Below are 24747 nucleotides of genomic sequence, written 5' to 3'. Positions count from 1 at the left end.
AAAGTATATGAAATGATGCAGAGAAAATTCAAAACATTGTGAAGAAATAAATTTAATAATGATTATAAATTAGCCCTGGTTAGGCAGGATATATTTGTTTTAAGAAATTATTTCGATTTTATGTAACTTCTTCCATCAATATAATGTAATGTTAGTATTTAAAGGTTAGCAAAAACAAATGGGAGAAAAAGAGTTTTAACATGCATGGTGAGATAATTGTGGAACATTGTAAGAGAGAAATAATAGTTATAATTATAGAACTAAAACATAATATATAAAATATATATTTTATTTGTATTTTTTTTATATAACTAATGAAAACACATAGTATATTCACCTTTAATAATATAAAATTATTATTATAAAAATTATTATTAAATTATAAATTTATTTTTACAAAAAGATAATAAATAATTTTGATAATTTTATTATAAATAATTTTGATAATTTTATTATAAATAATTTTGATAATTTTATTATAAATAATTTTTTATTGTTGGTACGTAAAACCTTATAAAATGGTATTTTAAAAGTGGTCGTGGTTTAAAAATAGTAAAACTTGACTATTTTAAAATTAAAAAGTTTTAATATAAATAAGTTTTGTTACGGAAGAATTTCATTATTTTAAAACATATTATCTCTATAAATTACTTTTCTAGATTTATTTGACTTCTTTCTAAGAGATTTCATCATTATTATCAGAGACCACCTAAGTCATCATTGAGATGAGATCTTCAAGTTTATCCGATTAGTTTATGCAAAATAGTAAGTTAGTTTCTACTTTTTTCTTTGGTCTGATTCATTTCCCTTACATGCAAGCCAACTGTATTTTTCATGTGTTGTCCAAGTCTTCTATAAGACTCTTTCCTAATCAGTGGTCCTAACCGCATACTCTGATCATCATTTTGTGATTTGTAAGTGTAGATAGTTTTGTGATCGATGAGGACAATTTAAGTTCTATAAAGTTTTTTGAGCTTTTAAAAGGTAAGAGAAACTAATTACCTTAATTTTAACTAATAGACAACTTTTAATTATTAATTGTATGTTTGTATGATAGTTGGTTTGTGTAATTGAGATGATTGATGAAATATGACCTGTTGAGTTAGGTTAGGCGGGTTGAATTGTCTTTGGTGATTATATACTGAATAGGAGATATGTTGTATATTTGAGATGTCATTTAAGGTGATTTAAGTAATTGAATTATATATAATATGATGTTTGGTTGTTTTAAGCATCTGTAGTTAGTGTTAAACTGGTTTTGCAGGACTAGAATCTACAGAACTTTGTTTTGCAGAATTATGCAAACTTGTTTGGTTGAAGTCAAAGTCTAAGAGTTCACTGACTTGATAGTCGTTGGGTGAGAATATACTCATTGTGCGACTTTTGAAAGGATTTAAATTAGTTAGTTCTAGTGATATTCTCGCTAAGCAAGCAATGTAGTCGTTAAGTGAGAGTGCTGTCAGGTACTACTCGCTGAGTAAACATTTTTGGTGATTGAGTGAGTGTGGTATCAGGCATTATTCACTGAGCAAGCATATCTGCTAGTTGAGGGAGTGTATTGTCAAGTACTAATAGTTTTGCTATCATATCTGATGACTGAGTGAAAATATAAAATTTTTAACTAAGCTTACCTACACCTCTTATGATGTGCTTAATGTATGTAATTATGTGAACGATGAAACCATGGTTGGTTAATAACATGATTGTGAACATGTATAGTGTTTATTCAAGTATCAAATTGTGATGATGATGAGTTTGTTATTAGTTGTGAGTATAATATATGTGTTTTACGTAATTCCATGAATCTCTTGGAGAGATTTTATGGTGGCATTTCAATAATGTATGTATTGATGAGACTTTAAATTGGAAGTTATCCTGACACTCTTAATAACCATCCAGTCTAAAGTAAAAAAGGGTTGGGTGTGTCGTAAAGTGTAGCAGGAGGTCCTTAGTCTAGTGGTTGTTGCTTGGTCATAGATGTTTGACGCATTAACTTTGATGTGTGGTAGCTTGAGTGGGCGAGTTGTTCCACCACACACAGGTGATGAAACCATAGAATCTAGTATCAATACATGTATCCAAATGGTCAAGTCTAGAATGAATGATCGTATGTCTTAGGATTGACTGATTTATATGTATTATATGCTTACTTATATAAAAATGATATATGATTGTTTTTTGTATATATTAGCTTACCCCTTCCTTTTTGTTGTTCTCTCTGTGTTCCTTTTTATTTGTAATTATCACTTTAATGCAGTTGAAGTTACTCCAATTGATACAAAGCATGATGGGAGCAACATTGAAGTTTAGAGTTAGACTGTTAGATTTTTTTTGTCTTATTCAGTTTTATAAAACAATATTATAATTTTGACTCAGTATACAAATACTCTAAGTATTATAAAATCATTGTATATGTGTATAAGATGTTATAATTACTTTCTGAAATGACTGTAATAGTCTTATGTACATATTTTTTTTGAATAATTTGTTCTTTTAATTGTTGATGTGTGAGGTCTCTTTTAATAGTTGTATACTATTAAAATAAAATATTTCAATGGAGTGGTTTTTTTATAACGAGTAATTATTTTAATTTTAAAATAGTAGTTATTTAAAGTGCAAAATCATAATGAAATTTTCTTTATTAGTGTTATTGGTAATAATTCTTGAAATAAAATATTATCAAATTATAAAATAAATTTTATAAAAAAACTATAAAATAAATAATTTTATTATAAATAATTCTTTTATAGTGTATGTTTCGTAGATATTTTGCGGGACCGAGAGACTAACTTGCTGATGTGTCTGAACCGCTCGCTCGCTTCCAAACTCCTGCTATTGGTCGATCGGTGTTGGCACAAACCGATCAGTCTCCTTCTTGACGAGGGAGGATGTACCTGCAAAAGATACTCCGACGCTCAAGTTAGGCGTGTGATTTGAAGAGCCTCGGCTCTTAGTTGAATATTTAGTGAATGGTTATCACTATTCAGTATTGGAGAGTAACGTAGAGTAAATAATGCCTAAGTGGAACGTACCTGGCTTTCGGCCTTGGCTTTGTATTTATAATTTACCTTATGGATCCTGAGCTGATACAAACCCAATAAAATATAAATAGAATAAGATATAAACAGATTACCTGGAAATCCGATTGGTTGTTTATAACCACTCGGTAAATATTTTATACGATACATTATGCCCCCCAAGTCCGAGTTAAGCGTTTGACTTTAGCCGTGGTTAAGTATAGGACTTATGAGTTTGAGGGAGGTTGCGTTTGCCGAACTGAGAGCGTTTTACCGCTCATCCTTCAACATGAACCGAGAGGGATTTACCTCTCGTCCTTCAACATGAACCGAGAGCATTTTACCGCTCGACCTTCAACATGAACCGAGAGGGATTTACCTCTCGATCTTCAACATTAACCGAGAGGGATTTACCGCTTGTCCTTCAACATGAACCGATAGTGATTTACCTCTCGACCTTCAACATTAACCGAGAGGGATTTGCCTCTCGACCTTCAACATTAACCGAGAGGGATTTACCGCTCGTCCTTCAACATGAACCGAGAGTGATTTACCTCTCGACCTTCAACATTTACCGAGAGGGATTTACCTCTCGTCCTTCAACATTAACCGAGAGGGATTTACCGCTCGTCCTTCAACATGAACCGAGAGCGTTTTACCGCTCGACCTTCAACATGAACCGAAAGGGATGTACCTCTCGTCCTTCAACATTAACCGAGAGGGATTTACCGCTCGACCTTCAACATGAACCGAGAGGGATTTACCTCCCGTCCTTCAACATTAACCGAGAGGGATTTACCGCTCGTCCTTCAACATTTACCGAGAGGGATTTACCGCTCGTCCTTCACCGCTCGTCCTTCAACATTAACCGAGAGTGTTTTACCGCTCGACCTTCAACATTTACCGAGAGAGATTTACCGCTCGTCCTTCAGCATGAACCGAGAGTGATTTACCTCTCGACCTTCAACATTTACCGAGAGGGATTTACGTCTCGTCCTTCAACATGAACCGAGAGGGATTTACCTCTCGTCCTTCAACATGAACCGAGAGGGATTTACCGCTCGGTCTTTGACCTAGGAGTTCTTCCTAGGGAACGGGCTTTACCGTTCAGCTTTGAGAGGGCTTTACCTCTCTGCTTTGAGCTAAGAGTGCTTCCTAGTGAACGAGATTTATCGTTCGGCTTTGAGAGGGTTTTACCTCTCTCCCGAGAGGGATTTACCGCTCGGTCTTGGACTTGATCGTTAATTATGAACTTTGCTGACGAAATTGGCAATCAGTGTTTGCAATAGGAGACTTCCCCTTCGTTAATTGAATTCCATGATACTTTAAACATGAAGTCCGTTTATGACTAGATCTTAGTCTGCACTTGCATAGTTGATGGCGTGGATTTTGATATATATTTCTTCAAGATGTTCATTGCTGAAATTCTCATGATGATATATATTATGGTATATAACCGTATAATAAATGATTCGGTTATCAGATATTATGAATTGCACCGAATAAATAACATAGATAATAAACAAGGTATCAAAACCGTCTTGAGATTTTATAATATTGTTGTTGATAGTTATGTCTAACACAACAATTTCTTTGACTATTTTAATCAGGCCAAAAAATGTTTCGGTTATAATAATTAGATAACTATATTTATAGTTATATACTATATTATATATAATATATCATATATCATATAATATATTATGGATTATACTATATATATTTAAAATATCTATATAAAATAGTTGTTATAATATCTATTATCAATTAGATATTTTATGAAATATTCATATTTTAAAAAATACTTATCTTGTTGATGACGTCTCACGTAGAGATGATGATTCATGTAGTGTAGTTTTCACTTTGTCAAAAGTTTCTGGTGTTGATCTGAAATAGTGATGTCGAGACCAAACGCTCGTCTTGGTTTCTTGTGGTTTCTAATCATCTTTCTGGTGCTCTGTTCTTCCTCCATGCTCCTCGTGGTCACCATTGGGTTTGACGCTCGGCCCCACGGTGGGCGCCAAAATGTTTCGGTAGATATTTTGCGGGACCGAGAGACTAACCTGCTGATGTGTCTGAACCGCTCGCTCGCTTCCAAACTCCTGCTATTGGCCGATCGGTGTTGGCACAAACCGATCGATCTCCTTCTTGACGAGGGAGGATGTACCTGCAAAAGATACTCTGACGCTCAAGTTGGGCGTGTGATTTGAAGAGCCTCGGCTCTTAGTTGAATATTTAGTGAATGGTTATCACTATTCAGTATTGGAGAGTAACGTAGAGTAAATAATGCCTAAGTGGAACGTACCTGGCTTTCGGCCTTGGCTTTGTATTTATAATTTACCTTATGGATCCTGAGCTGATACAAGCCCAATAAAATATAAACAGAATAATATATAAACAGATTACCTGGAAATCCGGTTGATTGTTTATAACCATTCGGTCAATATTTTATACGATAATGATTTTTTTATTAGGAATAATTACTTTAATTAAAAATAACAATTACTTAAAGGATTAAGGTCGGGAAAGATTGTCTAAAAAAATTAGTTAAAAAAGGAATCGTTTGTCAATTTTATAGAGTTTATATATACAGTAATAATTACTGTTATTATTATTGTTACAGATTTTAAAGTTTTTGTTAAAGATAAGGAAAGAAATGGCGTTGCAAATCAATCTTCTCATAATGTTTTTTCTTTCTGTGAAACCATGGAAACTACATAGGTTACACATAATTATTACATGGCCCTAAATCAGCTTACTTCTATTACTATTAAATCATTACACACCGTATCATATCCAGTGAAAATCGAACGGTTAATAATTAGCACCGTTTAGTTCATCTACTCAAGTCAAAGATTGAACTGTAATTAGAATAGTGCTTAAGTTATTGTTAGACCACTCATATCTAATTAAAGATATTGATAAAACTGATTATAAAAAACATAGGATAAAATCTCGTTTAAATCAAAACTTGAACTACAACTTTTTCTATAACAATCCAACTCTTCTATGTTACACTCTCAATATTTACTGTCTACATAACATGATTTTTACCATCTATCTATTTTCTACATAAGATGCTTTTTATCATCTATCTAATATGCTTTTTGATCATATCTATCTATTGTCTAAAGCTCTTTTTCCTAAACTTTCATAATTTAAAAAGGAAAAAACATTTTTATCAAGTCATAAGTAGATATGCTAAATTTTTGTTTTAATAAACTAAAGTCATTTAGAATATCAAAGGAATGAAGTTGAGGTTGTTATATCTAGTTAATCATTAAAAGATTATTTTCAAGTTGACTTAAAATGTCATTTTGCTGGTGAAAAATTATGGAATTTTGTACAACTGTTTTATTTTTTCTAAAGTTGTTTCAACCAACTAAAACTATCATATCTACAAAGTTACGCTACTTACTCTTTTTAAATACGAATTTAATCACGAATTAATAAAATGTACAGTATTGAAAAACATTTAAGCATGAGTTTTGCTTTCTAAATACAGTTTTTTTTTAAACTTTTATACAAGAATCACTTTATCAAGATCATAATTTAATCTTTACACTAAAATTTATCCAAATGATCTTGTTCATAAAACTTTTTTTTCTTTTCTTAGTAGTTTTTATCTTTGTATTGTAAGAGATCTTTATAAGATTCAAGATGTTTTGTAGCTTGTGATAAGGTTTCACAACTGATGATAGAAGTTTTTATAAGATTCAATCTTTTGTTATGTTGTATATTTTCTTGTTCTTTTAGGTCTTGTTCAATTGAATGAATTTGAGGGAAAGTAATTGAGGAGATTTGAGAGGATTTGAAGATAAATTTTGTTGTTGTTTATTTAAGTGAATTTGAAGGTAGATGAGAGTGAATTTGGAAGTAAATTTTTTTAATCTGTCACTTCAATAAAATCCTATACTAATTCTCACAAACTTTACTCCCAAATCGACTCTCATTTATCTCCAAATTCACTCAAATAAACAACAAAAAAATTTATCTTCAAATCCTCTCAAATCTAATTACTCTCCCCCAAATCCATTCAAGTGAACAAAGTCTTAAAGATCTTTGTAATACTTAAAAATTAGTGAGCTAATTAATCAGTGTGATTAAACAACTAAACGCGGTTCTTTTGTGAGGATAGACTAATATATATTTGTGTTGTTGTCTTTTCTTTAATTCTTACTATTCATATATGAATTAAATTCATATTGCATGGATTTGGAAGAATAAAAATATTGAATTCTTGAAAAAAAAAATAAAAGAAATGGTTTTCTTTATAGTATTGTTATGATCTTAAGACATTTTTTGATCAGTTTTTATTGTAATTTTTATCTTTTAATTAAATATAGAAAGTAATGATTCATATATAATAAAAATTAAATACAATATTAATGGATATTAAAGAATATTAATTGAAAATTAACGTGTAATTCACGTAGTTTTGTCTAATTCATCCTATAAAAGAATACACTTTATAATTAATATATATGAATTTGTAAGAAAATTGAGTTTTCTCTTTTAACATAAGAAATTTAGTTGATTTTTAAGTATTTTGGGTCTATCATTCTTCTTTTAAAATTTTCTTCTAATATCTTCATTTAGAAGATCTTACGAGTTTTTTCATTGTTCACACAAAATAACATAATTAAATAACCACAATTTAATATTACTTTTTATCATAAAAGTCATGATGGGTGTCTCAAATAAATTTTTCAGTTATGTCTTAACATGATTTATAAAAAGAATTATATATCACAAAAAAATTATTTTGAAAGTTTGAAAATGAATACAAAATTTCTTCTTTTAGTTGTTTTTCCACTTCGTCAAATTGCTATTCATAATTGTAAAAGTCGTAAGATTTTGTAAAATAAAATATAATATTTGATTAAACCTTTCAAAATTTACACTCAGGAAAACTATGATGCATTTGTTAATTTCTTAAAATTGAGTTATGAATAAGATTTGTATACTATTTGATTAGTTATGGATTAGAAAATCACTTGTGGCTAAGACAATTAACCTTAAATCTGATAACCTAGAGATCAAATATTTTATAATTATACCATAATTAGATTGATGTTAATTAAAAATTTATTCCAAAATCTATAAATATAAGTCTGGGATAAAGAGATAGTGATATGTATTTATTTTACCACTAATATTTAGACAATTAAATGTTAAGCTGACTTTGACATCAAAATGTCTTCTTCCTATGTTCTTTGAACCATTATGAAAATATTTGGAATTGAAGATAACTTTAGATGTAACATCCCAAAATTATACAGTCATCAACTATATACTTAGAATAATTACACGTATCAATAATCCAAAACAGTTTTAATAATATAAGAAACAGTTTAAACAAATGGCCGAACGGCCTTTCATATATAAATTAACGAGCGTTTACAAAAAGACAAGGACGAACGGTGTACAAAATAATGACCGCACGTCCAACTATTTACAATCAAAAGAGCGCTCGCTCACAGCCGCTCGCTACTCTAAATAAAAACCGAACGCTTCTACTGTTCGGCCTTCACTTCCACGTCTACGAGGTTGGCGTCCTCCAAATTTTCTTCTTCCAGCGCTTCTTCAAGTAGCGCCTCCCCATCTGCTCACATCCACAAGGATGATCATTGCATAGACAAGACGAAGGTTCAATGACGAACGACAACACAAAGAAAGGACACAGGGTAAGCTTATTGAATTTAATTCAAGTCAAACATACAGTTTACACATATCAATTACATAATCAAATAATTCACAACACATGCATCCAATTCATACATTAACTAAATCAAAATTCCTGGTACTAGACCGACTGTCCGGACTTGTATGAATTCTGTGTAGCTACGACGTCCGTGCACCCAGGTGGATAGCTGTAATACTCGTCAGCAGCCACCTAAGGTTAGTCCGTTCTGTCCAAGTTACAATTATGGACTAAGACCTCCTGCCATTCCCACGCATGACATACTCCTCTCTACTTGAGAACGAGCACTCACGGAATATCAGGATGACCCGCCAGCTAAGCTTGCCACATTCATACTTTACAATCTCAATTTCCAACCAAGAGTCGTTCCACCCTGGAACGCTCGTTAAAATCCAAAATCACAAATTCAGTTCTCATAGTGTTCGCACATCTTGATTTATCCTCTTGAATACATTTTCATTCTATGTTCCACTTTCTTAAAAAGACGAACGTTCACTCCTCTTCATAATGAGGACGAACGTCGAGAGCGAGACCGAGAAAGACTTCTTGAATTAGTTAAATGAACTAACTCTAATACGATCAGAAAGTACTTAGAATAATTTGAACTCAATGACTCTGGGGCGAATCCAATGGATAGATACCTCACCACTTGGTTGAGTAAAAATAAACCGAACACAATTTAATTCAGGGGACAAACCGCCAGTCAATGACTGAGCGCGAAAGTAGGCGTTTAATAAATAATTTGGACGAACGTCACCGAAGACTTGGACGAACGTCACTGAATATATTGGACGAACGTTATTTGATTTTAGGACGAACGTGGAAGTTCAGGACGAACGCTAATACCGCTCGTTTGAGAAGTACGGAAAAGGACGAGCGTTCGGTGTGAGACCGAGCGCCACTTTAGAACGTACGTTTTCAGGTCGAGATTCTCAACTGAATTCAAAATCATAGAAAAATTGGGATTTATATAAGATGAGATAGTTAAAGTTTATGTTTTATTATTTTGACTAAGAGTCAAAAGGGTATTATCAGGCTTCTCAATTCTCACACAAAACACTCGTGATGTTTACGTCTGGCCGAACGCACAACGTAAAACTATATAAAAGGGGGCGTTCGTCCCCGAGGATAATCCTTTCCAAATGAAAGGGTTCGACTCATTCAAAGAATTTCCTACGAATACCGAACGGTCAAAGACCGTTTCGATAACGAACGTACAATTTCATAGAATTCTCATATCTAAATTCCACATACAGTAAACACATTTTCCAGCATAAACTTTCATGCATTAATTCACTCATCTCGTAGTACAAATCAAACATTTTCATTGCATCATCTCATCATACAGTTCATGCTTCAAATAAATCAAACCATAGTACAATGCATCACTTTCATACATTATTTCAGAATCATATTCTCATACCAAAAGTCCAAAATCATAAATCATATTTTCAACATCACAATAACACCCATACATTACAGAAAATCAGATGAATTAAACCAATAAGCTTCCCTTACCCGGATTAAGCAGCGTACGTTCGTTCTTCAGAAAGAAAACAAGACTCCAGTATACTCCTCTACCCTTAACGTTCAAACCCCAAAATTCCTCAAACTAAAATTACAGAAAACCAATACTGGTTCAGAGAAGGTGCATGCAGATTAAAACGAAGCTTGCATGTTGAAAACGAAGAGTGATGGAGGGCGGGAAACTTACCAGTTTCAGGATCCGAAAGTGTTCGGTTTGATGGAAAGCTCACGGTGCAGGGAACGTTTTCTGCGTCTACTGAAAGGTGATCGGAGAAGAAGATCGTGAGTTGCAGAAGAGAGAAGAGAAAGGTTTCTAGAGAGATGGAGGAGAAAAGGAAAAGTCTGAGTTTGGAAGGGAAGAAGGTGCGTTGCAGAGAGTGGGGAAATTTTCCAGGAAATCATTTTTGTTCAAACTCCCACTTTCAGACGCATGAACGTCTCTCCACACGACACCTGCGTTCCACTACTGGTTTCAGAAACTTCCATTGTGACAAGTGGCGCACATGCAAGGCTCGTTGGGAAATTTTCCAAACGCTCAGGCCACGTGGCACGGCGCATGCAGGTGAGTACGTGAGTGCGTTTTAAATGAGGGGCGCGCGTGTCAAAGTGCATTAATGGAAGCACAGTGGTGACTCAGCGGAGCAATTAATGGGGCGTGACAATCCCCCTAACTAAAAAAAATTTTCGTCCTCGAAAATGTAACACTTACCAGGGAATAGATGAGGGTATAAGTCCTTCATGGCATCCTCAACTTCCCAAGTAGAGTCGCCAGTCTTGTCGTCCCACAATACTTTCACCAAGCGAACGTCCTTCCCTTTGTATAGCTTGGTGCGTTCGTCTTCAACGCGAATTGGCTTCATCTCAATCGTTCGGTCTTGACGAAGACGAACATCCTCCAGCTCCAATATATGCGAGGGATCAGCTACGTACTTTCGAAGTTGCGAGACATGAAACACTGGATGAAGGTTGGACAATTGTGGAGGCAAAGCCATTTCGTATGCAACTGGTCCAATCTTCCTTGTGATCTGGTACGGCCCCACGAACTTGGGAGATAATTTCTTTGATCGTAACGCTCTTCCTACTCCAGTAGTTGGATTCAACCTTAGAAAAACGTGATCTCCAGCTTTGAACTCCAAGGGTCGTCTCCTCTTATCTGCGTATGACTTCTGCCTGCTTCTGGATGCCTTCAGCCTCTCTTGAATTAATTTCACCTTGTCAGTAGTTTGTTGAACGAGCTCCGGTCCTGTCAATATGTTTTCTCCTTCTTGAAACCAGCAAAGTGGCGTGCGGCATCTACGTCCGTAAAGAGCTTCGAAGGGAGCCATTCCAATGCTTGACTGGAAGCTGTTGTTGTAGGTGAACTCTACTAACGGCAATACTTCGTCCCAAACGCCCATATGATCTAGCACGCACGTCCTCAATAAGTCCTCGAGCGTCTGGATTGTTCTCTCTGATTGACCGTCCGTCTGAGGGTGGTACGCTGAACTCATTTGGAGTTTACTGCCCAACTCACTTTGCAACGACTGCCAAAACCGAGAGGTGAATCTTGTGTCTCGGTCAGAGATAATGCTGGACGGCACTCCATGCAGACGAACGATCTCCTTGATGTAGAGCTTTGCTAAATTAGTCAATGACATCTTCAAATTGATGGGCAGGAAATGAGCACTCTTCGTTAAACGATCCACTATCACCCAAATGGAATCGTGATTCTTGAATGTACGAGGCAAGTGTGTCACGAAGTCCATTGAAATGCTGTCCCACTTCCATTCGGGAATTTCTAAAGGTTGTAGTAGACCGCCCGGTCTTTGATATTCAGCTTTGGCACGTTGACAAGTTAGACATGAAGCCACAAAACGAGCAACGTCACTCTTCATCCCTGGCCACCAGAACGAACGCCGAAGGTCTTGATACATCTTAGTCATACCAGGGTGTATGCTGAGACGACTATGATGTCCTTCCTCCAAGATAATCCTCTTCAGCTCGCCATCATTGGGAATGCACGTACGTCCCATGTAACGTAACATGCCGTCCGTTCCAGCGTTGAACCACTTAGTTTGATCCGTACCGAGTGCGTTTAAAATCTTTACTAGCTCTTCATCCTCTCGTTGTTTCATCCGGATTCGGTCGAACACGTCACTCGCTATCCTCAAGGTGCAGCATTTAATACTGTTCGGCTCCAACTCGAACTGCAACCTTAGGTCTCTAAAGCTTTCCACAAGGCTCAACTCGCGTACCATCATGGACGACACATGCACCACTTTCCTGCTTAATGCATCCGCCACAACGTTCGCTTTACCAGGGTGATAAAGTAACTCGAAATCGTAGTCCTTCAGGAATTCAAGCCACCTCCTTTGCCTCATATTCAACTCCTTTTGATCAAAGAGGTACTTGAGACTCTTATGATCGCTAAAGACTTGGAAGACGGATCCATACAAGTAGTGCCTCCAAATCTTTAGAGCAAAGACGACCGCTGCAAGCTCTAGGTCGTGCGTTGGATAATTTTTCTCATGTATCTTCAACTGTCGTGAGGCGTATGCAACTGCCCGCTTCTCTTGCATAAGAACGCACCCCAAACCTTGGTGAGATGCGTCACAGTAAACTTCAAAAGGTTTGGCAGTGTCCGGAATCACCAAAACTGGAGCGTTTGTTAACTTATTTTTCAATTCTTGGAAGCGCTCTTCACACAAATCAGTCCATGCGAACGGTTGGTCCTTCCTTGTAAGACGAGTCAGTGGTGCTACTATCTTAGAAAATCCTTCAATGAAACACCTATAGTAACCCGCGAGCCCTACAAAACTTCTAACTTCTGTAACCGAGCGCGGACTATCCCATTCCAAAACCGCTCGTACTTTGGCTGGGTCGACAGAGATTCCACCAGCGGATACGACGTGACCCAAGAACTGTACTTCCTCCATCCAGAATTCACATTTAGATAACTTGGCGTACAGCTCCTTTTCTCTCAACACTCCAAGTACCACCCTTAAGTGTTCCTCATGCTCTTCACAACTCTTGGAGTAGATGAGAATATCATCAATAAACACCACCACGAACTTGTCCAAATACGGCCTGAAGATACGGTTCATATAGTCCATGAAGACTGCTGGAGCGTTCGTCACACCGAACGGCATGACCACGTACTCATAATGTCCATAACGCGAACGGAAGGCTGTCTTCTGGATGTCTCCTTCCTTGACCCGAATCTGGTGATAGCCTGATCTCAAGTCTATCTTAGAGAAAACGCTCGCTCCATGCAACTGGTCCAGAAGATCATCAATGCGAGGCAGAGGGTATTTATTCTTGATGGTTAGCTTATTCAGTTGACGATAGTCAATGCATAACCGAGAGGTGCCATCCTTCTTCTTCACTAACAACACAGGCGCTCCCCAAGGTGACACGCTTGGACGGATGAACTTCTTGTCCATCAACTCTTCTATTTGCTTTTTAAGCTCCACCAATTCAGCAGGCGCCATTCTGTATGGTTGAACGGATATGGGAGCTGCGGTTGTCACCAAGTCAATGGTAAACTCTACCTCACGAACGGGAGGTAACCCAGGCACTTCATCCGGAAAGACGTCCGGGAATTCGTCCACAACCGTTCGTCCTCTAGTGTACTGATTAGACGAACGTCCAAAATTCTTATCCGCAACCTCACTATCTTCATGCGTCATGATTAAGAAGCAACTCGCGCCCTCCATAATGTCTTCCTTAACTTGACTGAGCGTCACCCCCAACTCTTCTTCATATCCTTCAGGAAAAATCAACTCCTTAGCTCCGCAATCTATGAGAATGCGATTGGTATTCAGCCAATCCATTCCCAGAATCACTTCTAAGTCTTTGAGAGGCAAACATATCAAGTTCACCTTATATCTACGCCCTTCTACCACAATAGGACATCTAACACACATGGTAGACGTCCTAACCTCTCCGGCTGCTGGTGTTGACACCACTAAATCAAACTGCATCTCACTCTCAGCTATTCCCAGTTTATCAACGCACGCCTTCGAGATGAAGGAGTGTGTCGCCCCCGAGTCAAATAATACACAACAATTCATTCCATACAACAAGCACGTGCCAGTGACGAGCGTACCTGAGCTCGCTGCTTCTGCACCAGTGATCGCATACACACGTCCGACAGCTTGGGCTCGTCCACCACCTCTAGTTTGATTTCTTCCAGTGTTGGGTGGCCTCATCACCGCACGTCCACCCATATTGCATTCGTTCTCCAAGTGGCCATGTCTTCTGCAACGAGTGCAATATTTTACTCCCACCAATTGAGGACAAGCTGACTTGAAATGGGGTCCTCCACATTGAAAACATCTTACTGCCCCTGATTGTCCCGACTGTCCAGCGACTACCACTGCTTGCGATCCACTTGACTGTCCTGGACGCGCATATGGAGTAATATTCCGAGTCATATTTGATCTTGTTAATATCGGTCCCCTGGAAGTCTGTTGCTTCTTACGCTGCTCAGCTTCAGCCATGTTCTTCTCCAATACCTTTGCCCTTTCAACCATTGCAGGAAACGAACGGATACACAAGCTAGAGATTAAAACCTTTAGATCGCTCCTCAAACCATTCTCAAATTTCCTACACTGCCTTTCTGCACTGGTTGCCATGGTATTAAAACGAACCAAGTGCTTAAACTTGTTCGTATATTCAGAAACGGTCATCCCTCCTTGTGTCAACTGTAGAAACTCCACCTCTTTGGCGAAACGGACGCTATCTGGAAAGTATTCTTCATAGAATTTGCTCCTGAAAACTTCCCAAGTAATAGGACTGTGAGCGTCCGTTAATATGGCCCTTACGCTCGCCCACCAGTGGTTCGCTTCTCCCGTTAGAAGGTATTCCGTGAAGGCTAAACGGTTCTCATCAGGGCACATCTTAGCGTTGTAAATCTTCTCCATGTCACGCAGCCATTGATCTGCCTCATCAGGAAGACAAATCCCACTAAACTTGGCTGGACGGTGTTGAAGAAAGCTTTCCAAACTCCACTCAGCATGTGGGGTAGCAGTAGAAGAGGACGCCCCTGGCGTGCCCCTGGTTGCAGCAAGAATTTCCATCAGTTGCCGCTGTGTAGTCTCAGAGCTGGCACGAGCGGCCTCCAAGCTCTGCATGGCGTTCTGATTCTGTTGCATCAACGTGGCATTCTGTTCCATTAACGTGGTATTTTGCTGCTGCAATCTATCAATCACAGCCTCCATTAATCTTGCGCTGTTGGACGTATCGGGCTCGGTAGGCTGAGGAGGAGGAGGAAGTCTAGGCGCCATGTATTCTCTGGACCAGAGAAAACGAACGTTAGAAATGTCTAAGAGTTAAAACAGTAACTCATTAAACACACAATAAGCACACAGCAAAACGCAATGCACTCATAACCTACAGTGTCCTTAAGAGAACAAAACTGCTCTGATACCAATAATGTAACATCCCAAAATTATACAGTCATCAACTATATACTTAGAATAATTACACGTATCAATAATCCAAAACAGTTTTAATAATATAAGAAACAGTTTAAACAAATGGCCGAACGGCCTTTCATATATAAATTAACGAGCGTTTACAAAAAGACAAGGACGAACGGTGTACAAAATAATGACCGCACGTCCAACTATTTACAATCAAAAGAGCGCTCGCTCACAGCCGCTCGCTACTCTAAATAAAAACCGAACGCTTCTACTGTTCGGCCTTCACTTCCACGTCTACGAGGTTGGCGTCCTCCAAATTTTCTTCTTCCAGCGCTTCTTCAAGTAGCGCCTCCCCATCTGCTCACATCCACAAGGATGATCATTGCATAGACAAGACGAAGGTTCAATGACGAACGACAACACAAAGAAAGGACACAGGGTAAGCTTATTGAATTTAATTCAAGTCAAACATACAGTTTACACATATCAATTACATAATCAAATAATTCACAACACATGCATCCAATTCATACATTAACTAAATCAAAATTCCTGGTACTAGACCGACTGTCCGGACTTGTATGAATTCTGTGTAGCTACGACGTCCGTGCACCCAGGTGGATAGCTGTAATACTCGTCAGCAGCCACCTAAGGTTAGTCCGTTCTGTCCAAGTTACAATTATGGACTAAGACCTCCTGCCATTCCCACGCATGACATACTCCTCTCTACTTGAGAACGAGCACTCACGGAATATCAGGATGACCCGCCAGCTAAGCTTGCCACATTCATACTTTACAATCTCAATTTCCAACCAAGAGTCGTTCCACCCTGGAACGCTCGTTAAAATCCAAAATCACAAATTCAGTTCTCATAGTGTTCGCACATCTTGATTTATCCTCTTGAATACATTTTCATTCTATGTTCCACTTTCTTAAAAAGACGAACGTTCACTCCTCTTCATAATGAGGACGAACGTCGAGAGCGAGACCGAGAAAGACTTCTTGAATTAGTTAAATGAACTAACTCTAATACGATCAGAAAGTACTTAGAATAATTTGAACTCAATGACTCTGGGGCGAATCCAATGGATAGATACCTCACCACTTGGTTGAGTAAAAATAAACCGAACACAATTTAATTCAGGGGACAAACCGCCAGTCAATGACTGAGCGCGAAAGTAGGCGTTTAATAAATAATTTGGACGAACGTCACCGAAGACTTGGACGAACGTCACTGAATATATTGGACGAACGTTATTTGATTTTAGGACGAACGTGGAAGTTCAGGACGAACGCTAATACCGCTCGTTTGAGAAGTACGGAAAAGGACGAGCGTTCGGTGTGAGACCGAGCGCCACTTTAGAACGTACGTTTTCAGGTCGAGATTCTCAACTGAATTCAAAATCATAGAAAAATTGGGATTTATATAAGATGAGATAGTTAAAGTTTATGTTTTATTATTTTGACTAAGAGTCAAAAGGGTATTATCAGGCTTCTCAATTCTCACACAAAACACTCGTGATGTTTACGTCTGGCCGAACGCACAACGTAAAACTATATAAAAGGGGGCGTTCGTCCCCGAGGATAATCCTTTCCAAATGAAAGGGTTCGACTCATTCAAAGAATTTCCTACGAATACCGAACGGTCAAAGACCGTTTCGATAACGAACGTACAATTTCATAGAATTCTCATATCTAAATTCCACATACAGTAAACACATTTTCCAGCATAAACTTTCATGCATTAATTCACTCATCTCGTAGTACAAATCAAACATTTTCATTGCATCATCTCATCATACAGTTCATGCTTCAAATAAATCAAACCATAGTACAATGCATCACTTTCATACATTATTTCAGAATCATATTCTCATACCAAAAGTCCAAAATCATAAATCATATTTTCAACATCACAATAACACCCATACATTACAGAAAATCAGATGAATTAAACCAATAAGCTTCCCTTACCCGGATTAAGCAGCGTACGTTCGTTCTTCAGAAAGAAAACAAGACTCCAGTATACTCCTCTACCCTTAACGTTCAAACCCCAAAATTCCTCAAACTAAAATTACAGAAAACCAATACTGGTTCAGAGAAGGTGCATGCAGATTAAAACGAAGCTTGCATGTTGAAAACGAAGAGTGATGGAGGGCGGGAAACTTACCAGTTTCAGGATCCGAAAGTGTTCGGTTTGATGGAAAGCTCACGGTGCAGGGAACGTTTTCTGCGTCTACTGAAAGGTGATCGGAGAAGAAGATCGTGAGTTGCAGAAGAGAGAAGAGAAAGGTTTCTAGAGAGATGGAGGAGAAAAGGAAAAGTCTGAGTTTGGAAGGGAAGAAGGTGCGTTGCAGAGAGTGGGGAAATTTTCCAGGAAATCATTTTTGTTCAAACTCCCACTTTCAGACGCATGAACGTCTCTCCACACGACACCTGCGTTCCACTACTGGTTTCAGAAACTTCCATTGTGACAAGTGGCGCACATGCAAGGCTCGTTGGGAAATTTTCCAAACGCTCAGGCCACGTGGCACGGCGCATGCAGGTGAGTACGTGAGTGCGTTTTAAATGAGGGGCGCGCGTGTCAAAGTGCATTAATGGAAGCACAGTGGTGACTCAGCGGAGCAATTAATGGGGCGTGACATTAGATCTTTAGACTATTTATTGGATATTGAACCGTTATTTTGATTCTGTACCTTAAAATAAGACTAAAATTAATTAATATAATTATGACTTTTTGAAAGAAAGAAAAAATCTATATTATATAATTATGAAAAATTAAAGAACATTAAGAATAATATTTTATAATCAAAATTAATTTTCTTTTAAGATCAATAATTTATTTTTTATAATTTTTTTTAAACTCTTTAAAATTTTAATTCCTTTTCCTCTTAAAAAGAATCCACGTTAAATTATGATAAATATTCAATATTAAAAACAAATCAATATATCTAATTTATAGCGAGAACAAAGTTGATGCTAATTTAAAATTTGAGGAACTTAGTAGAAGCCTTTAATAATACAGGGATAAGACTAAATAATTATATAAATATAAAAAAAATTAATTTAAGCCTATTTTTTAATTTATATAATGAATAGATTCTAAAAAAAAAAAATCTTCTTCTTTTCTAGTATAACTTACGTACATTATTAGTGTATACAAGTTTTCGCTGTTAACAAATTAAAACTCTTTGGGAATACATTTATTTCATCATATCCTTTTTGGAATTCATAATTTTTTCCTAATTAATAATACTCATTACATTTTCCTTAAAAATATGCATTACATTTTAAATTTAAGAATTTAAAAATTACATTTAAATTCTTAAAACATATTTTTACTTCTATATAAACACAGCGTAATTAATATCGGCATTGACAACAGTAAATATTTTTATATAATTTTTAATTTTAAGTTATTATATAAATGAAGTATACTTTAATCTCATTACACTTACTAGTTAGTATGGATTATCATCTAACCAACTTTAAACAGAAATTTAAGCTCTCCAAAATACATAAAAGTGAAGCAATAATTGTAATGAATGAATTGAGAAAAAAAAGTATGTTACATTTAATATAACCATAATCCAAACATACTATAAATGAGATTCAAAGTTCAAACATGCATCTACTCTCTCATAATAAAATACTTCATTCCTCCTTGTTTATAAGACATTTATAATTTATTAATGTTTATTAAGCAAGTTTTTACTTGTTTAACTTAATTTAAAGAATTAAATTTGTCTATAATTGTAATGCGTCTTCTTAAATTATCTTTAAATAATTAATAAATGGAGAGGAACTAATAATAAATTTTTCTTTTAAAGCTAAATTTGTAAATTTTCATGGAAAAGAGAGACTCATAGACCATTATGGACTAACATAATTGAGAATATTTTGTTCAAATGACTAAAAAGCATTAAGATTTTTTTGTTGTTGTTGAAGACAATATATTATGTTTGAAAGAAAAATGACAAGGAAGGAGAAAAAGATGAAAAGTTCTCAAATTTTCAAAGCTAGTTGTTTTATTTTTAACTAGTTGATTTGTTTTTTATAGAGAAAATTCTCTCTCCTCTGTTTGTCTCTGGTTTGAATTCTTCTTCCACTCACAGACGCGCACTCGTGCCTTCTTTCTTATTTATTGCACTTGTCAGATGATATACACGCTCTCACCCACCAAAATTTTCATCATTAACCCTTCCTCTCTGTTTCTGTAATGGCCCTTTGATCAAACCATCATTTCAGGTATCTGTCTCTTCTATTCAACTTTCTACCTCTCTCTTTCTGAGTTTTTATTCTTTTTTAGAGAAGTTTGTATGTTTTCGTTTCTGGGTTTTGATTTTTCGAAACATTTCATACACGGGGTGTTTAAAGTTTCAATTTTGAACTAAATTTTCGTGTGACCCACCTCATTATTGTTATTTTTTTTAAAAAAATTTGGTAAGAGTGTTGTTTTTGTGTGTCGTAGGTAGATTTGTGGTAGGTTTGGTCTGAAACCCGAAGCATTTGTTTGATGTTTCCAAGGTTGGGATTTTGGTTATTGAGCGTGTGGAATTGATGGAACAGTTTGTTGCTACCCCTTGTGATTGATCCGCGTGCTTCAGTTTGTGCTTGGTCCATTGGGGTGTCTTGGATTGTTCGGGGTCATGCAAAAAATGTAAATTTTCAAAATGGGTACCTTGGATTACCATGCATGTATGTGGCTTGTTTTGGCTTTGGGGGTTAGGTTATGATGGCACTGTGTCCGTTGACCTTTTTCATGTGTTTGTTGTGTATTGACTTTGATTCGATAATCATGTGCATTGAAATGATTTTTGTGGGTTTTTGTGGACAGCCATACATCAATTAACAGTTGGGTTACTGGTTTCTTTGTATTGTATTATCTTTTAGTTATTTGCCGTTGTTTACTTTCATCACTTAATTTTATGTTAATTAATTGTTGTACAATATGTTTCCTTTTTATTTTATTTTATTACTTTTATCTCGTAAGTGTTAGTTTCTTTAGGCCACAATTTGATGCTAATGTTGGTAGTTGAATAGTGTTGGTGATTTTAGTCTCAATTTTGTGTAATTCCATTTCATTTTACCGTTCATGTTTTTCTTGAATGTCTAAGGCAAATGGAAAACCTAAGCTATTTTGATGGGTACTTGATAAACATACCCAATAGATCAGTGCTTTTGAATACAATTCCTAAGGTAGAAAAGTGGACTGAACTTTGAATATTTTTTAATGATGATTGCAGCTTTTAGAAGTTAGATTTCTTTTGTTTGCTTTTGTGAATTATATTCATCAGCTTTATGCTTTATTCAGCCATACAAAGTTTCTAAATTATACTTCAAAATCAATATTACTGTCGTCAGTAATTCTTGTACCTTAATCCTTCCCATACAGGAAAACTACTCTAGTTCAAGAGAATTGATAGAGAAGGGATATAAATGTTAGTTTCCTAAGTTAAAATAAGTTGGTAATATGCATGTAATACTTACTAATTTTGTGAACTGTGATAATGTATATTGTATAGTAAGATATATGAATTCTACATATCAAATTTGATGTGGTTGATTGTGATTAATGAAATGCTTTTCTTTTTCATTCTGAAAAGGGCTTCTGGGGGTTGGTCGGACAAACATGGCTTCTAGTCATCCATTCTTTGATGATATCCGAAGCAGATCAAGCGTCGATCCTCCTCAAACGGAAGAGCCAACTGAAGTTGGTGAACTTGTGAATGAGCCTCTGCAGACTGCCCTTAAACCTCACGGGACTGTTACAAGCAGTGTTCGCGAGCTGTTAGAGTGCCCTGTGTGTTTAAATGCTATGTACCCTCCAATCCACCAGGTTTGTTTTTGTTGATGTTAATTGCTCTGATTTGTTTGGTTCCTAACATAACATGTGGTTCTAATTTAGTAGTTGTTATGCAAGGTCCTTTGGATGAGGGTGCTAGACCCAAAAGAGTGGTGAAAAGACCAGCTGGGTGGTCTGATTTCAGTCATCACTAATATATTCTATTTTAATTGTTCTGTTGGTGCTAAATGTTCTAGAAGAAGTTAGTTAGAGTTTTTGTTGTTATTTGGCCTGTGTGCCACCTGTCCTAGAGGAATCTTTGGAGTAACTATTTTAATGCTGTACTGTGCTTGAAAAAGGGAGGAAAATATATTTCATTCTCTTCTCATAAACTTCTTAGGAGGCTCCTGACCTCGAATTCAGGTTTTTCTGTCTCAACATATAACAGTAGTACTGGGGTCAACTGTGCTTTGATGCTTTGATTTATGAAAATGATTGTGATGTCCTATTGACTTTTGAAAACTAGGTACTTTGCCCTTGATTTTGTTTCATGATTTGCAATGTTTTGCCTTTTTCTATGATTAGGTGTGAATTTAGTTCTCATGATTTGAACAAGCTTATGTGCAAGTGACTTTTGAATGGAAAAAATAGCTTGAAAGGGTTTCTTATTATGCCAAGTATGGAGCTTGGATCACCTATGTAACTGTTTGCCATGCATTTTTTTCCTATGTAATTGTTGTGAAAAACACTGTATATGGTGCTTTTGCTTGTCTAACTTTTTAGAGTTAACCATTGCTTGTGAAAAACTATTAAAATTAGAGGACTTCTGAAGTAGTTTTCCAAACACATGTCATTGAACTAATTGCGATTCAAAAGTAATCCCCTCCTCATGTCTATAGGCTGATCTATGTGAGATGATTGGATATCTTCAACTGTTTTTGGTAAGATATGAAGAAATTTGGATTATACATGCTATGGAAATGGATGATAAATTAGGGGTAATATCTCGTTTGAAATGTCAAATAACTAAATCTGATTCATAAGTTTCATGTCATTTCAAATAAATCCATTGAACTTCATTTAGAGGATGTGATACTCTCATGCATGGAACAAGGATGAAAGCACATTTTTAACTTAACAAGGACTCAGTGGTGTTTGTCATATGTATCTCTTGGAATTTATTTATGTTTCTTTCAACTCAAAATAAACATCCTTTAACAATTTTATAGCAAAGAACCTTTTTAAAATTTGCATAACAGCATTTGCTTTGTTGATCATTGTTGCAGTGTTCAAATGGTCACACTTTATGCTCTGGTTGCAAACCCAGAGTCCATGATCGGTGCCCTACATGTAGGCACGAGCTTGGCAATATCAGATGTCTGGCACTAGAAAAGGTGGCTGCATCATTAGAACTTCCATGTAAATATCAAGGTTTTGGATGCATGGGCATATACCCATATTACAGCAAGCTAAAGCATGAATCTCAATGTGCATTTAGACCTTATAATTGCCCATATGCTGGTTCAGAATGTTCAGTTATGGGTGATATACCTTACCTTGTGACCCATCTGAAAGATGATCATAAAGTGGACATGCACAATGGTTGTACTTTCAATCACCGTTATGTCAAAACAAATCCACAAGAAGTCGAAAATGCCACGTGGATGTTAACGGTAATGTTTTACCGAACTCCCTTCTCTATTCCTTTGTCTTGTTATTATTGGTTTTTATTTGTTGTGACTGACTCATAAAATGATGTGGTTCTTTCGGTATGATGAGTCTTTCTCACAATCTCATGATTTCAATTAAACTTTAACCAATAATAATAGTGTGTTGTTAGTTGTTAGCAATCCTGAAGGATCCAGTGATGAAATTGTGTTATTTTCAGCTGTGTTAGTATGTAAATAACCACATACGTTTCTCTTCGTCAGCAGATACCTTGATGGGAGCATAGAATTGAAGTAAACTAAATTAAATCACCATTTGTAAATTTCTTATGCTTCAACAAGAAAAGTCATTAGATTAATGTTTTTCAATCTTGCAGCATATCAAACTTGTGTTTAACATTTTGTATAGCACCACAACACAACATAACACAACACAATACAACATAACATAATACAACATAACACAACACAACAAAACACATCACAACACAACACAATTTGCTTTCATATAGTGTAGATTTGTGCAAAACATGTGAACACTTAGTTGATTTTGGAGGTGACTTTTGTTTGTAGGTTTTCAGTTGCTTTGGTCAGTATTTCTGTCTACACTTTGAAGCTTTTCAGCTAGGAATGGCTCCTGTCTACATCGCCTTTTTGCGGTTCATGGGGGACGACAATGAGGCGAAGAACTACACGTACAGTCTGGAGGTGGGTGGAAATGGGAGGAAGATGATTTGGCAAGGGGTGCCCAGAAGCATTAGGGATAGCCACCGCAAGGTTCGTGACAGTTTTGATGGTCTCATCATTCAGAGGAGCATGGCTCTTTTCTTTTCTGGGGGTGACAAGAAGGAACTGAAACTACGAGTCACTGGGAGAATTTGGAAAGAGCAGTGAACAATGATGACCTATTTGTATTAGCTACATTAGTTTGTAGTGTACCTATTTCTTAATTCTTTTGTAGTGGTATGGATCTTCTGTTCATGTATTGCATTTTGTAATTTAGGTGGCAACATCTCTTTGCTTAGCTCTAGATCAAATACATGAACAAGAAGGCTCATTATGATATATTTTAATATAGATGTGTAATCTTAGCTTGCTCCTATCTTCTGCATTCTTCCCACTCTATGCTGCAAAAGGCACATGCTTTCTACTCATATTGCAGGCTCTTCCGTGCATTTGATCCTTAAGGTTTTAAAGTTTTTTAGTTCCTGATTTTATCTAAAGGTCATGAGGTACCAGGCTGCTAGAAAGGGAAAGAGAAACGAAAGGAAAAGAAACAATCAGAGGGAGAAGAGAAATCAGAAAACTTAATATTATTGAAAAGAACTAAAAAGGTTAATGTGTATATTGTATTTGATATACTATGTGAACTTCTATTTAACAAGAAGGAAAAACAAAAACGAGAAAACGGGGTGCTGCTAGGCTATACTAGTGTTATGAGGCTGTGTTGTCGATGTGTTGGGCTGTGCTACCGAGTTATCGCCAAGATTCTTGATGTGAAAGGTGAAATGTAAAAGAGCAGTGAAGCATTGGATTTCTTTAGTGTTGTTTCCCATAACAACAATATCATCAATATAGGTGAGAATGGTGGTAAGAAGATAACCATTATGTTTTAGAAAAAGAGAATACTTCCATGGGATGT

At 36.3% G+C, this 24747-nt stretch overlaps 1 protein-coding gene across 2 annotated transcripts; it reads left to right on the top strand.

Annotated features, from left to right (window-relative positions):
• Positions 1 to 19708: 19708 nt before the first annotated feature.
• On the top strand, positions 19709 to 24205 carry LOC108334434 (E3 ubiquitin-protein ligase DIS1). Of its 2 annotated transcripts, none has more exons than XM_017570276.2 (4): positions 19709 to 19901; positions 21260 to 21492; positions 22725 to 23111; positions 23679 to 24205. In XM_017570276.2, exons 2-4 carry the CDS (start codon positions 21286 to 21288, stop codon positions 23997 to 23999), a joined length of 915 nt encoding a protein of 304 aa, XP_017425765.1. In that variant the 5' UTR covers positions 19709 to 19901; positions 21260 to 21285; the 3' UTR covers positions 24000 to 24205. The 2 variants fall into 2 exon arrangements, with proteins under 2 accessions (XP_017425765.1, XP_017425766.1); XM_017570277.2 differs by lacking the exon at positions 19709 to 19901 and adding an exon at positions 19976 to 20313.
• Positions 24206 to 24747: the final 542 nt, after the last annotated feature.

The sequence above is a fragment of the Vigna angularis genome, chromosome 11, assembly GCF_016808095.1.
Source record: "Vigna angularis cultivar LongXiaoDou No.4 chromosome 11, ASM1680809v1, whole genome shotgun sequence".
Taxonomy (NCBI): Eukaryota; Viridiplantae; Streptophyta; class Magnoliopsida; order Fabales; family Fabaceae; genus Vigna; species Vigna angularis.
Note: the sequence above shows the minus strand (reverse complement) of the source record. Positions and strands in the feature narration are given on the sequence as shown.